Source organism: Euprymna scolopes, chromosome 7 (assembly GCF_053919585.1).
Source record: "Euprymna scolopes isolate OS-2025 chromosome 7, ASM5391958v1, whole genome shotgun sequence".
Taxonomy (NCBI): Eukaryota; Metazoa; Mollusca; class Cephalopoda; order Sepiida; family Sepiolidae; genus Euprymna; species Euprymna scolopes.
Genome location: NC_136488.1, coordinates 14,157,583 through 14,174,491, shown reverse-complemented (window position 1 = coordinate 14,174,491; position 16,909 = coordinate 14,157,583). Strand labels below are relative to the sequence as shown.

At 34.1% G+C, this 16,909-nt stretch overlaps 1 protein-coding gene across 8 annotated transcripts in view; it reads left to right on the top strand.

Moving 5' to 3' along the window:
- LOC145279610 (uncharacterized) overlaps nucleotides 1–16,909 on the top strand; it is a 226,061-nt gene that overhangs the window by 127,115 nt on the left and 82,037 nt on the right. For all 8 annotated transcript variants that reach the window (XM_080130804.1, XM_080130802.1, XM_080130799.1 and 5 more), the window contains exon 2: nucleotides 15,277–15,433. In XM_080130804.1, the coding sequence (XP_079986930.1) occupies nucleotides 15,285–15,433 (149 nt within the window). In that variant the 5' untranslated portion in view covers nucleotides 15,277–15,284. The remainder of the gene's footprint in view (nucleotides 1–15,276; nucleotides 15,434–16,909) is intronic.

Genomic DNA, 16,909 nt, shown 5'->3' with positions numbered 1-16,909 from the left:
ACGGTATAGCTGGAAATGTCTTCTTAATTATTAAATCATTTCTCTCTAATAGGTTCATAAGAGTAGTGGTTGATGGGCAGAAATCAGAAGTTCTCAGTATTAATGCTGGAGTCCCTCAGGGGTCCATCCTGGGCCCAACTCTCTTCCTGATCTACATTAATAATCTTCCAAATCACATCCTTACATCATTTGTGGACGTTTATGCTGATGACACTACTATCTATGGTAGCAAATCTAAGACTGTAAACGACCAAGTTCTCTCTGATTCTCTCTCCTCTGATCTTGAGCATGTGGTACAATGGGGAAAGAAGTGGCTGGTTACTTTTAATACATCTAAAACCAAGCCTTTATCTTTACATCATCAACGCTCTGATCCCCATCTGGCATCAATTGAAATGAATGGCCTTAGTCTTGGGGAGGCCTCATGTTTTGACAAGCTTCTGGGCTTGACTTTTACTCCTGATCTTAAGTGGAACGCATACATTAAATCCGTTGCCAACACCGCTGGAAAAATAGTGGGATCCTTCTATCGATCCACTAGATATCTCACTGCTGATGCAATTCTCTATCTATATAAGAGCCAGGTATGTCCAAGGATGGAGTACTGTTGCCACATCTGGGCAGGAGCTGCTAGAAAGGACTTATCCTGCCTTGATATAGTTCAAAATAGACTTCGTAGCCTCGTAGGGGATGTCCTTTTCTCTTCCCTGCAACCTCTTTCTCACAGAAGAAATATTGCGAGTTTGTCTTTGCTTTATCGTTATTTTCATGGCAAGTGCTTGGCTGAGCTCCAATATATGGTCCCTCCTCACCAAACTTTCACAAGAAACACCCGTCTAGCAGAAATCACTATCAATAATTTCCCCCCCTCTTTATCTGTGCCTAAACCTAAACGTAGATTCCAGGAGCAAAACTTCTTTATTAGAACTGCATGCCTATGGAATTGTCTTCTGTTTTCCTGCTTTCCAGCTGATTACAATATGGTTGTCTTCAAGTCTAACGTAAACAAGTTTTTGATGAGCCGTTCCATATAAGTTAAAAAATTTACCAAATTTCCATTACTAACGATTACTATATTGTCCAATTTCTATTGTACACTCTTTAACCCTTATCCTCGAGTGGCCTCAAAGCCTTGATAAGTTGTGATGCCTATGTAAAAAAACAAACAAAAAAAACGCAGCTTTGGCAATGTCCTCAATGTATTTGTTCCAGTTCATGTTGCCTGTGAATGTTAAGCTGATAAGTTTGAATAAAGATCTTTCAGTTAATGTATCATTAGCCATGGCTATCAGTGCTTGAGAAGATTTATTGGAATTATTAAAGCAAAGAAGCTTAGTCTTGGGCAGCATTGAATGCTACCATCCATTTATGGACCCATTCCACTACAGATTGGAAGTCTTCCTTAAAATTTCAGCAATTTCCTTAGATATGTGTACATTTGTTTTCTCTTTGCATCTGTTATAATGAATGGTGTCATCAGCAAATAACCCATCTAGAAGACAGTTTTATCAAGGCGGTCAATAAAGGTCCAAGAATCGACCCTTGTGGCACACCCGCATTTATATCATGTTGCTTTCAAGTACAACCATTGAGAACAACCTAGATTTTTCTCTTATTTAAGAAGGATTTGATTATTTAAAGTATTCATCCAGATAGTGGTGAAACATAAAAAGGAGAGTGTAGTAGTTTGTGTACTAGCCAAGGTAGGACAACAATGCTCCATGTATGTAGGATATTGATATACAAGAGAAGTTTTCTTGCACGGAAAAGGAAGCCTTGGCAATGTTTTTTTATATATATTTGTTCTAATCCATGTTACCTGTGAATTTTAGGCCAAGAGGTTTGAATGATTGACTCTTGGGTAGGATACTATTAGCCGTGGCAATCGATGGTTAAAAAGATTACTTAATTGTTAAAGAAAATGGGCTTTATCTTAGTTGCATTAAATGTTACCATTTATGTCCCTATTCCACTGCAAACTGAAAGTCATTTTCTATAAATGCAGCCATTGCCTTGGATATCTCTGTGTTCTTTTTGCAAATATGTCAAGAATAGGGCATCGTGCCATCATTAAATATACTCATCTAGGACATAATTGCATCAGTGGCAAATTTGAGAGTTTAAAGTGGGCCACTGGACACACAGTTTGGCTTTATTAGTTGCTGTGCAGACTTTAATAAAAAAAAAAAATCACAACTACAGTTTAAAAACAATTAACAGAGGTTTATTTTTTATTTTATTATTTATTTATTTTAGATTAAAATGATACTCGTTTTCTTAGGTTGAATAACAGACTTGCAAAATGATAGCTTTACCTGACCAACCCAATCAACACATTCATTTAAGAGCACACTGATCCAACTGACTGGCAGACGTAAAAAAAAAACCAACTGCCTTTTGTCCTGCCCAGAGGGCTGGCTCTAACTGCCTCCCTTTTCTATCTCCTGGACTCCTTTAACCCCTGACCGGAAATCATATATTCTGGCTTTTGTCAATGATCGCCATTCGACTACCCAGAAACTGGCTACTCAAGATATCCACTAAAGATAATGGCTAGACAATGTCCATTCAGAGAGCTTATCTGCAGAGAATCTTGGCCATTACTTTTCTGAAGTGGGTTGTTCTCAGTCTGAACCTTGTTTAATGAGGTACTTATTTTGTTTTAGACAAAAATAACAAAAAACATCTATTTGACCAGATTCTGACCAGAAAATTTTCCCCACTCTTTATCTGTGCCTAAATCAAAACGTAGATTCCATGAACAAAGCTTCTTTCTTAGAACTGCACGCCTGTGGAGCTCTGTTCCGTCTGCTTGCTTCCCACCTGACTACAACCTGGATGTGTTCAAGTCCAACATAAACAAATTCCTGATGAACCGCCCCCTTAAGTAGACATTTTTATTAAACCCCTACACTAACGTATTATACATGCAATAACCCTTATCCCTGAGTGGCTTCCGGGCCTTGATAAGTGGTGATCACCTTGTAAAAAAAAATAAATAGATAAAAAAAATAATTTCAATCTTTTTTTCTTTTGTCCGAACATCTATTATTAGCAACGTCTGCCATTTGCATGCACAACTAAAACATGCAGTCTAGCTCATGTTTACAATTGTAGATGCACACATTCAATGTGTAACTACATATGGATTAGTGGATAGAATGAGGCTCCACAGGCGTGCATAAATGTATCTAAAAATGCTATTTCAAATAATTCAACAAAAATGTTATTTGAACTATGAACAACGCGACTTAGAGAAACCCTTATGAATGTATGTGATTTACCTTTGCATTCAAACAGAAAAAGTAATGTCTTAACAGCAAACTATTTCATTATTTTTGTTCACTTTACTCTTATCTATTTATTATTTAAATCTGAAGTTAAAGTCAACAGCTTTTCCTTGCTTGGTCATAATTAAATAAGTCACGTTTTTTATTTATTTTATGAATGCATATTGTACATTATGTTTGAAAATGTTGATTCATTATGACTCTTCCGAATTAGCCTTCATTAAGTTTGGCAAGGTGCCAGGATAATAAGTTCAACAACAAAAATATTAACAGCAAAAACAAATTAAATACTGTCCAAGTTATTGTTTTTCTCATTTTTTAATACGAACTTTATTGCTTACTTGTGATTTGATTGTATTGATGACGAGTGTGAAGCTGACTAAGTGCACATCGAATGGACACATTTTACGTTAGATGTGTTTAAGCATCTCTAAGATCCTCATTACATTGTTCTGTCACACTTGAGTTTAAAATAATTTTTAGATGCATTCAGCATCTCTGATAGGCTTTGTCCCTGATGCTACAAGATAAGCCTGTTTGAAGATATTGGCTTTCTGACCTAAAATGCACCAAACATTAATCTTGCTTTTTCTTTTCCCTTTGCAGAACTCAAGTACGTTCTGCAAAGTCAGAAACAAAAAACAATTTTCCTATACAAAAAAAAAAAAAATGCAAACCAAGCACCATGAATAAATATTTTAAGATATAAAAAAAACTTGCAACATAAACATTTATTCCAAACTTACTGTGGATATGACATAAAACAAAACAACCAAACCAAACAGGCTTTGTTGGTCTGTCAAACATATATTTGAAACTAACAGACTCCCCACCATTGGCTAGTCATAAAATATTCTTAAATATGATATTTTACTTTATACAGATTTCAGATTTTTTTTTTTATTAGAGCTAATTCTTTATTGATTATTATATTCTACCCAATTAAATAATGATTTCAAAAGTTTAAAAAAAATATGATTTGGGCATCATCAACTAGAATCAAAACTAAAACATATAGCTCTCCAGCATTTGTTACCATCTGAGCCAAGTCCATATGATTATTACTACTTTAATAATTAATGTAGTTAAAGGTATAAATGTATATTTGTGCATGCGTGGAAGATGAACGTTTAGTTGACTTACGCCTGCCAAGTTCCAATATTTCAAGAACAACAGCAACATAACCACTACTGTCACTGGCAGGGAAATGGCTGTGGCTGAGTGTTTACTGACAAGGACTGAAAACTTGAGTGTACCAAGTTCGAATTCAGTTCGTTCCACAGAAATAATTTCACTTACAGGCATTGGCAATCTTCATATGATTCATCCAATTATATACTCTATGCCAACTAAACTCTATGTATAATATTTCAAAACATAAAGAACTTGAAGTATAAAAAACTTTTTCCAAAATTATTGGATTCGGCATTAAATAACCTAAAGCATGTTGATATTCCATGAAACAAGAAACACCAAACACAACAAAGATTGTTTAAAATGCATCTGTAATTTAAAAAGAATAATTTAAATAACATTTTAATTCATGGATTTTGAAAATAATTTTATCTGCGATTATTGAATCCAGTTTGTTCCACAGAAACAATTTCACTTACATACGTTGGCAATCTTCATGTGGTCTGCCCAATTACCGAGTGGAACGATAAGAAACAACACTACAGCTTTATTTTAAAACGTTTATTGAAAAAATCAATTCAGGTAACTTGAATATGTAGTAGAACTGACATCTATTCAATATAGCTGCCTTCAGTCTCAATCACTGCCTCGATACGGCTCCGGAACTGGGAGCATGCCTTTTCCACAAGCGTCGGCAGGAGCTCAGCTAATACTCAGTATATGGCAGCGATCAGGCTGGCTTTGTTGATGTGGGAGGTCATGTTCGTGATGTTCTTAACGTATGATCAAACAAAGTAGTCTTGTGGGTTCAGGTTGAGCGAGGAGGGGGGCAGTGAGAGAAGGATACAAAGTCGTAGCACCCCTTCTAAAGCCAAGCCTGGATGTCTTTGGACTTTAGGGCCAATGCCAAGTTCTGCTGCCACACCCAGGGTCTGCCAGCAGCCACCTGATTGCACCAGGGGATCATAACACTTTTCAGCACATCCAGATACACTTTCGTGTTAACTTTCAAACCGAATTGAGGTGGCATGATTTAACCCTCACTTGAAACCAACCAAAGACCATAACCATGACCGGAAACTGGACATGTCGCTGTTATTCATGGCAATCCAGCAATGCATTTTGATGGTGTTGGCAATGATCCTGTTATCATAACTTGGATCAATAGAGAGCATGGGTTGTACAGCGGCGCATCTCCGATCTCGCTTGTTTAACATTGTATCACATTCAGACATGATAAAAGGCTCTTATCACTCTTGGGATTTGTACACAACTGGCCAACTAGTAGATGGTCTGCAACAACAAAAAAAAAAAAAGGAAAGAACCAATTTTCATCAAACGGAAATGGAATCATGTCTTTTCTATAGCGACAATTTTATCGTTCCGCCCAGTATAACTCTGTCTTTTAGAAAGAATTCTAACTAGAAAGGTATATCAACAAAAATCGTCTGCTTCATATGAAATGAATGATTAAACAGCTCAACAACAAATATAAAAAACATCCACCTACCTTATACCCCTTTATGTGGCCAGCATATGATAATATAGTGATATTTTTCCCATCGAACATCAATTTTCGCAGTTGTCCATTAGTCTGTCATGCTAAAATTTGAAATAACATATTCATCGCTAGGTGTATCAGAATTTTTGTAGGAATTTTTGACACCCCTAACACGAAACTGCGAATAAAATATAAAAATCTCGTAATTTCTCTGTTAAAAGTGGGTTGTTTATTTTCTTTATGGATTATACTTCCAAAATAAACTATTAAAGTTGTTTTAAAAGTAATAGAAATATTTTTTTTTAAAACAGTAATGAATTTTCCGTCTATTTTTACGATATTTTCAGGGTCAATGTGAAATTTTATGTTCTTTCCAATAAACCGAATATAATATTTTAGACAAACGTTTTTTTTTTTAATTCACCCCCCCCCCCATTTTCAAGTGTCTATTAAAAAGTAAATAATTAATTTACTCACAAATTGAAGAGAAAAGGTCAATAAATAATATATTCAAATTTAAAACAAAAAAAACATAGTGTTTTTTTAGAATTTTACCTGTAAAGTGTGAAGTTTTAAACTTTTTTTTTAAACCACGTAATTTGTTTTTTCTTTTTTTTTTAATGGAACCTTGGTCCTTGCTCCTTTAATTGAAAAAAAAAAAAATAGGGCTTGAATTACATTTTTCGATGAGTTATAAGCTTGGAAAGACAGGGGGTCGAATAATTCACACCTCCCATTTTGAAATGTCTATTAAAAAGTAAATAATTTACACACCAAAGTTTTATATATCACAAATTGAAGAGAAAAGATCAATAAATAATATTCAAATTTAAAACAAAAAAAAAGTACTGTTTTTTAGAAATTTACCTGTAAAGTCAGAAGTTTAAAACCTTTTTTTTTTAAATAAAAAAAAAAACACTTTTTTTTTATGAAACCTTGGTCCTTGCTCCTTTAATTGAAAAAAAAAATAGGGCTTGAATTACATTTTTCGAGGAGTTATAAGCTTGGAAAAATGGGGTGGAATTATTCACTATTTTCACGAAATTTCTGACACACCTAATTCATCGCTAAATTAACAACTTGAGAATGAAATGAGCGTGAAGGAAGTGAAAATAAATGTCCACGCACATGAACATAAGGCTTTGTTCGTCGTGAGTTTCATGTGATGCGTGCGTTTCTTGGCTCTGTCACCCTCGTTTGAAATAGCATTTTTTATTTCTAAATGCACAGTTTGAATGAACTCTAAGAAAGGATCCATTCTTGTTTTGCTCGAAATTTTTGTAATAATGAGAATGATGATTTCAACTACGCGACGTTAAATTGTACAAAATGTTTGTTTTTCTTTTGTTCCAGCATTTTTTTTTAATTTTTCAAAACGGTTGTTCCTTTCTGTTTGTCTCTGTGGCTTACCATACTTGGTGTTTAGAAAAACAAAAAAGAAGCAAACAAGTGTTTTCACTTTATTTTGTAGGAGGGAAGCCGTGAGGCATTTCTTAATCACCGTTCTCTGAAACAAACATTCCAGATAAAGTTGTTTATGTGAAACCACCATCATCCGGAGGACACGAGTCTATTCACAATTGTTGCTATATGGAAGAAGTGTGTGTGTGTGTGTGTGTGTGTGTGTGTGTGTGTGTGTGTGTGTGTGTGTGTGTGTGTGTGTGTGTGTGAGGGGGGGTCTTAATTCTCTTCTTGCTCATCAGATAATAATCTCTCATTTATCTCTTGGATGTTGTCAGTGATATTGTTGAAACGAAAGGAAAGAAATATTCAGCTAAATATTGTTACTTTGGTTTTTAGTTTTATTTGCTGCTGTAGGAAAAAGTGATATACAGTCGCTTTCAGCAATAACAATATATTAAAAAAAAAATAGCTGTTACTGTACATGGACAGTAATCTGGCAAACTTAAATTGCATCAAAGTTTTTTGAAAATCTCATCTCATTATATTCACTCAAATGTCTGGTTTAGCGAGAAAAATTTACTGTTTTGAATCAGAAAAGAGTCGGCCAAATACAGCAAACCTTTCACGCTCAAAAAGCTCCATATTCTATAATAATAACCCTATAATTATTCTATAATTTTTATAATCATACACTTCTTTCAGTTGACCAATCATTGAAAAATTTGTATTTTTAAAAGGAGCATCTCGGCCAGTAATAGGTAAACTGTGACCACACACACACACACACACACACACACACACACACACACACACACATCGTGTGTCTTCTAAAATAATTTTGCAAGGACAATATTGTTAAAACTTTTTTGTTTCATTCTTTTTCAAATTATCAAATGCATTGTTTTCTGTTAATCTATCTATATGTCTATAAAATTGAAATTGTGTGTCTGTGTGGGTACGTTTCCCTACCAAACTACTTTGTCAATTTTCAGTCTAGAGACTCGAAATTTGACATAAAGGGTATTGAGATTTGGGAAAATCTTTTTAATCGGTTTTCGGCCAGAAATTTGGTTGTCAAGGGGTTAAAGCTTAACGACTTGACCTTTGAAAACTCTATCAACCTCCTCCGCCAATTTTGGATCTAGACACTTGAAATTTTAGGTGTAGGTTACTTGGACATGGATCAAACTTTTTAATTTGATTTGAGCCCAAAACAATAAATGTTAAGGGATCAAAATCGGGGTTAAATTTTTTTTTTTTAATTTGACCTCTGCGGTCTCTACCAAATTACTCAGCCAATTTTTGGTCTAAACATTTGAAATTTTACATAAAGTGTATTCAGATATAGGGTAAACTTTATAATCGGTTTTTGGCCGAAAATTTGGCTGCCAAGGAGTCATAGTTCAAAAGATTTAACCTTTGCGGTCTCTAGCAAATTATTCAGCCAATTTTGGGTATAAATATTTGAAATTTTATATAAACGGTATTCAGACATACAGCAAACTTTTTAAGCAGTTTTTGGGCGAAAATTTGGCTGTCAAGAGATCAAACTTGAAATAGTTGACTTTTGCAGCCTCTACCAAACTCCTCTGCCAATTTCGAGTCTAAACACTTGAAATTTTAGATATAGGTTACCTGAGTCAAACTTTTTAATATATATATATAAATATGCACATAAAGTTATGAACAGTACATAGGGCCCGAGCAAAGCCAGGCTGAACTGCTAGTATAAGAGAAAAAGAAAGAAAATTTTAAAATGTGGGATTTGGGAAAAATGATTTGAGCCATGTTTTAGAGGCCATCTTAGTTTTATTTTTGTTCTTATATCTTACTAATTTTCTGTAAACATTTATGTATTTCAATTTAAAAGTGTTAAATGAAATTATTTCTTAGATTGTTAAAAGGTCTTGGATGTGACCTTAAAAGACATCCTATGGTGGCATCACATTTGAGGGCTCTGGGAAATATGGAGTTGCTCCTTAGTTACAATTGCTCCTATGTCCACTTTGACCTGGAGTAGTAATATCTGTTAGGGCATTTAGCGCTATTAGATCAGGACATTTAGTACCAGCTTCCTGACCTAAAATGCACTAAATATTGATGGGTTTTTTTCCCCTCTTCTTTTGCAAACTCAGTCAAAGCCAAAAATAAAAACAAGAATTTTCCTCTACAAAAGAACCAAACTCCATGTAAAAACAGAAAGAACTTGAAGTATAAAAAACTGTTTTCAAAATTATTAGATTCGACATTAAATAACCTGTTGATTTACCGTAAAACAAAAAACGCCAAACACAACAAAGATTGTTTAAAATGCATCTATAATTTAAAGAAAAAAAAATAAAATAAAATCTTGATTCATGGATTTTGAAAATTTTATCTGCGATACATAGAAAATCATAACTTATATTGAATTTCTTGATAATTTAACTGAAAAAAATGTTACAAATATTCCATCTTTTTTTTTTTTTTTTTTTTTACACAGTGGTCACCACTTATCATGGCCTGGAAGATACTCAGGGATAAGGGTTATTGCAAGTACATTACGTTAGTGTGGAGATTTGATGAAGTGTTTACTTAAGGGGGCGGTTCATTAGGAATTTGTTAACGTTGGACTTGAAGACATCCAAGTTGTAGTCAGGTGGGAAGCAGGCAAACGGAACAGAGTTCCACAGGCGTGCAGTTCTAAGAAAGAAGCTTTGTTCATGGAATCCACGTTTTGATTTAGGCACAGATAAAGAGTGGGGGAAATTTTTCACAGTGGATTCAGCTAGACGGGTGTTTTTCGTGAAAGATTGGCGAGGAGGGACCAGAGATTGGAGTTCAGACGAGCACCTGCCATGAAAATAACGATAAAAATCTTATTCCATTAATTTTTATTTTAACATTTTTATTAAAAAAAAGTTGATTTTAATATTTGCTAGAAAATGAAAAATATCTTGATTTTAAAACAAATAAATTCGTATCTCTAATTTTGTCTCTTATGTTTAAGCAAATTTTAGAATCTGAGTTAGCTATAAACATGATTTGAGGCTAGCAATTGGTCAAAAAAACATTTTCATCTCCAGGCAAGTGTGTAACCTATTTATTAGAAATAGACGTTAAATAACAATACTTAAATTGTCTAAATGTTTGGAGATTTCTTTTCTGTAATTTTGAATTGTTAAAATAATTATATATCATCATCTGCCTTGTCACGTTGGGTTGATGTTGGCTATTATTAAGGAATCTGTTACCAAGGTAACAGATTCCTTAACATGCAATCATCTCGTTCATCTTAAATCTGTTAACTTTTATATGCAAGTTTAATCATCGACAGCATTAAATTCATAATCATTTCTTTTTACTGTAATGCTTAATAATATCCAAGTTTTTCCGTAATAAATTTTAATATATTTCAATCATATTCAAAGGATGCTGGGAGGTGGGGATAGTGTATATAATTTAAGGAATATCTTTTGTTCTTTGATCTTTAAAAGATCACAGCCGTTCAACTAGATTTGAACCGATGTTTCCATGCAAAATCAACGATCTATGTAAAACAATGGATTTTTTTTTATAATCAAATCTTTGATTATATTAAGTTTTGAAATACATTTGAAATGTTTTACCTGAAAATAAAGCTTTTCATTTTGGTTTGGAAAAAAAAAAAAAAGAAAAAGAAAAACCGGATCTGAATCTTAAAACAATAAAATGTTTTAATTAACATCAAATGTTGTCGCATTTCGTGTGAAAAAGTATTTTAGTTTTAAGTTTTGTAGATATATAAGTTTCAGGAAATGAGAAAGAAAAAAAATGAAGTGTAAAATAACAAATGACAATTGTTTTACAGTTGAATGAGAAGAAAAGGGATTGGTTGGCGAGTTGAATTGGAGATTATGGGAAATTTAAAAAAAAAAATGTGATTTTTTTTTTTTTATATAGAATCTCACTCTTTTTTTACTTTCACTTTCTCAATATATCTCTCTCCCTATGTATGTATCACTTTTTCTCACTTTCTCTCTCTTTCACACACACAGACACACATATATAGCTCTCTCGCTATAAATAAAACCTGAAAATTGAATTTGTTTGTTCAGTTTGTATATGAATAAATCTAATATATGAATTGGCCTGTTTTGAGGGGGGGGGGTAGGCAAGATTCATTTAAATATGTATTTTACATCATTTTCTGCAATTTCCGACTTAATTTTTGTTTTATCTTAATAGTAACAGGATCAACTCTCACATAACTGACTGAAGTGGGATTTTACTAATTCTTTGCAAATATTTTGATTATCTAGTTAATAGAATTATCAGCCAACATATCGTCTGTCACAATTCACGGTAAAATGATACTTTTAAAAAAGAATTGAATTTAAAAAGGTATGCTATGATTCTAAGCAATTTTATTCATTTGATACAATCACCAAACAATACTGTAGTTCAATTAAATGTCACAAAATCTGACTTTTAAAGAAAAAAAATGAACTGGCATGCAACAGCTGCATAAAAAAAGTTATATTTCTTTCTTTGATTTTGTTAAAGAAGAAAGAAATTTAAAAGTATTTATTTGATTAAAATTTCAACATTTCGTTATAGGTTCTATCGATTTTACTGCAAAACCGTTTTTAATGACATATTCATTCATTCATCGAATTATCTTTTAAAAAAATTCTATATTTTCTTACAATGAAAAGAAAAACAAAAAAAAAAGGCATTTTGATTAAATAAAAATGAAAGTAAGAAGACTCCCTGAAGAGTGCTGAGTAGATAAGTTTAAAAAAATTGTTTTACCTTTAGTCAAAATTTCTATAATTAAATCATATGTACATGATTCTTGTTGTAATTATTTCATTATTAGATTTATGTTTGATTTAATTAGCTTTAATTTTATGCAGATGACTAACATGCATATTTTACAGTTCTTCAGTTAGACCCTAGAAACAATTTTATCTTAAAAAAACACAAGACAGCCATTTAATTTATTAATGATGCCCTCCACATCCAACAAACAATTACACAACACTGTACAGCTATACCTGCATTAAGGTATGGTTCTGTTCAATCATAGGTGGTCCACCTGCCCAAGCTTTATCTTCTCTTTTAGAAAGGGATTAGTTTATTGTTAATGGTCTAAGGTGTGTCTACTGGGAGATGACGGCAGAGCTGCTCTGGCATTTTTTGTAGGCTAGAATGTACTACTGTGTTAACTTCTCAAAAATAAACCTGATCTTGTGCCTAACTTAGCAAAGAGGAAGTAGATGATATCTGTCGATAAATGATTGTAGTGTTAGAACGCCCCTAGAAAAAGGAAGTGGAAAGGAAGTCAGGTGCAATTCATTTGTTGTGGTACTTGTAAGGATCGCATGCACAAGAAGTGCAGTGGAATTACAGTTGAGAGAAGCTAATCAGTTTATGCGCAAGAAGTGTAAAACACTGACAATGGATGAGAACTCTGATGTGGAGAAAGTATATCTGGATTTTTTTTTTTTTTTTTTTACACAGTGATCACCACTTATCAAGGCCCGGAAGCCACTCAGGGATAAGGGTTATTGCAAGTACATTAATTTAGTGAGGAGATTTGCTGAAGTGTTTACTTAAGGGGGCGGTTCATTAGGAATTTGTTAACATTGGACTTGAAGACATCCAAGTTGTAGTCCGGAGGGAAGCAGGCAGACGGAACAGAGTTCCACAGACGTGCAGTTCTAGAAAAGAAGTTTTGTTCATGGAATCCACGTTTTGATTTAGGCACAGATAAAGAGTGGGGGAAATTTTTCACAGTGGATTCAGCTAGACGGGTGTTTTTCGTGAAAGATTGGCGAGGGGGGACCAGAGACTGGAGTTCAGACGAGCATCTGCCATGGAAATAACGATAAAACAAGGACAGGCTCGCAACGTCTCTTCTGTGGGAGAGAGGTTGCAGGGTAGAGAAAAGGGTATCCCCCACTAAGCCACGAAGTCTATTTTGTACTCTGTCAAGGCAGGATAGGCTGTTTTTAGCAGCTCCTGCCCAGATATGGCAACAGTATTCCATCCTTGGACGTACTTGGCTTTTATATAGATAGAGAATTGCATCAGTAGTGAGATATCTTCTGGTGCGGTAGAAGGATCCCACCATCTTTCCAGCGACCTTGGCAACAGACTTGATGTACGTGTTCCATTTCAGATCAGGAGTAAAGGTCAAACCCAGAAGTTTGTCAAAACACAGAGCCTCACCCAGACGAGATCCATCCATCACAATTGATGCCAGCTGGGGATCAGAGCGTTGATGATGTAAGGATAGGAGTTTGGTTTTGGATGCATTAAAGGTAACCAGCCACATCTTCCCCCACTGAACCATGCGCTCGAGATCAGAGGAGAGAGAATCAGAGAGAACTTTGTCATTTACAGCCTTTGATGTGTTGCCGTAGATGGTTGTGTCATCAGCATAGATGTCAACGAATGATTTAAGTATGTGTTTAGGGAGGTCATTGATGTAGATCAGGAAGAGAGTTGGGCCCAGGATTGACCCCTGGGGGACTCCAGCATTTATATTGCAGGCCTCCGATTTTTGTCCATCGACCACTACTCTTATTAGCCTATCGGAGAGAAATGATTTAATGATTGAGAAAACATTTCCCGTTATACCGTAGCTGGAAATCTTGTGAAGTAGACCCTTATGCCATACCTTGTCAAAGGCCTTTGATATGTCAAGAGCAATTGCCCTAGAAAGGAAGCCTTTGTCAAGAGATTCACTTATCCTGTGGGATATAACCGTCAGCACATTTGCGGTAGATCTTGCAGAGCGGAAACCATATTGAGTGTCACTAAGAAGGTTATTCCTGCTGAGGTGGTTGACTATTTCTCTATTTAATATGGATTCCAGCAACTTACTCATAACACAGAGGAGACTTATAAGTCTGTATTGAGAGGGAGATGACTTATCACCTGAATTCTTAAATACAGGGCAAACTGAAGAGGTCTTCCAGGGAGTCGGAAAGCACTTCTCCTTAAGGCAGCGCTTAAATAGTTCCGTAAGTATGGGAGCAAGTTCTGGTTGAAGCTTTTTTAACACTATAATTGGGATGCCATCAGGGCCAGTTGCTTTACTGGAATCTAGGTTCTTTATTAGTTTGGCGACCTTCTGCACGGATATTTGTATGTTACCTAGCTTGTTCTGTGTTATAGGAGGAAATATGGGGAGTTGATGGCCTTCGTCGCATAGGGTAGAATTAGCTGCAAACTAGAATAGGACCGACCACTAAGCTATTGAGGTTGTTGATAGGTTTTGTTATCTGGCTGATATCATTGATACACAGGAAGGGGCTAGTGCTAGTGTGGTTGCAAGTGTTAGGCATGGATGGAGTAAATTTGGTGAAATTCTGCCATTACTAACTAGCAGAGCATTACCACTGTCGACTAAGGGACAAAACTATCAAATATGTATGTGTGATGATGTATGAAAGTGAAACCTGGTCAGTGAAGGTTGAGGAAATATGTTGCATGAAGAGAAATGATATAAAAATGATACAATGGATGTGTAATGTGAATCGTAAAGATAGACTTTAATCTGATGACCTCAGGAAGAAAAAACTGAACAGTATAGGAAGAGGTGTGCAGAACAGGTAACTTTGATGGTCTGGTCACATCGAAAGAATCAATAACAGTTCTTCATTTAGTAGATTTAGAACAGCTGAAGTAGCAGATTCACAGGGGAAAACCAAGGAAAATATTGGAGGATGTGATAAGAATGAGCTTGAGAGAAAGAAGGATAGATAAAAACCTGGTCAGAGATAATTTAATTTGGAAGCCAATTTTTAAAAGCTGCCCAATACATGCAGCATTTTAAATGGCTAATTGATCAAAAATAATGATCATGATAATCTTTTTGCAGATTTTTAAAACATTTAATTGTACATCTTTCGTTGTATCCAAAATCTGAAACTTGATTTGCTTTGTCTGTTATTTTATTTATTTGTTTGTTTCTAGTGTGAAAAATGGATGAAATCTTGCCTGGCCGCAGACTGTTGGGAACCTCCTTGCCAAAGGAACATTCCATTAATATGGTATCAGGAATATTATTGGGAGGAGTGGCAGCTGTGATGATGTTGGTCTTTTTGTTTGCATTGTGCACGTGTAAAGATAGGTAAGTAGTTTTATATCTTTCGTGAATTTTTAGTTTTATCTTTTGCATTCTCATCATTTATTCCATCATGGTTATATTTGCTGCTTCAAAATCATCACAATGTGTGTGTGTGTGTGTGTGTGTGTGTGTGTGTGTGTGTGTGTGTGTGTGTGTGTGTGTGTGTATAATCTAAATGCTTTTGTAGCAGAGATGAACAAATATAAGTCTAGTCATTATGAAAACCTGCTTTTTCGTGTATCACACATGTATGTATGTATGTATATATATATATATATATATATCTTGTAGGAGGGGTTATCAATAACTTTCAAATATTTCATCTAAACACTATTTTAACTTTAAAAAGTATAATTGCTTTGTGTACTTATCTGTTGGGAGAATTTAGTTTTTAATTCATTTTGTAAAGATCGATTTGTATTTTCTTCTTTTTGATACATTTTTATTGAAAATAAATCGTAAAGAATAAATAACGCAATATATCATATTTTTGCTTCTTGTAAAGTCGGTTCTCTTTACTGCTCTAAATACTTTCTCATATCTATTTCTACAAATTTACTATCAGACTATGGATGAGATATTGTTATTTTTCGGCTGGTGAATCTGTCTCATTTGAGGGTTCTTAATAAGGTTCAGAAATGTATCTGCAATTTGATTGGTCCCACCTTTTCTTTTCTGCAAGATCTCTCTTACAAATATGATGTTGCTCGTCTCCGTCTTTTCTATAAATAACATTATGGCATGTGTTCTTCAGAATTGTTTAATTTTTTTCTCTGCTTCTTTTGTTCAAGCTCGTTTGATTTGTTGGTTTATTGGTTTCCATCAATTCATTTTGATACCTCATTGTAATATAGCTTCCTATTCCAGTAGATTATTTCCAAGTATTGCAAGCTTGTAGAACACTCTTCTTGCTGACTGTTTTCCTCCTATCTATAGTTTTGTTTTGTTTTTTAACTAAGATTAATAAGTATCTCCTGTTTTTGTGATTATTATCTTTCATTCTTGTTAGCTCTTTGCATCATGTAGTTTCACACATTGTCTAGAGCGATTTTCATTAAAAAAAAAAATGGCATGGAGACAAACTGTAGTGAAAGACAGAATGTGGAAAAAAAATTGTCGAGTGCCGGATTTCAACTTAATTAGTTTCACCATATTTAACTTTTATGGATTAATAAAAAAAAAAAAAAAAAAAATGAAAAGATTTTTATGATTATAGTCAAAATATTTGTTTCAAATATTCATTTACTTCCCAACTTGTAAGATGTCACATCAAATTTCATTTAAATTATTTCATTGGATACAATTCAATAGAGGTTGAGTATTTAAAATTTAATTATGAATTACTACAAAGATCAACATAGAGGCAAACACACGTACAGATAGTCGTTCAAAATCAAAATTAAATTAAAAAATGTGAATTCTTTTCTTTTTATAATTGTTTACTTTTAAACATATACTTGCTACAGAAAACTAGATTCT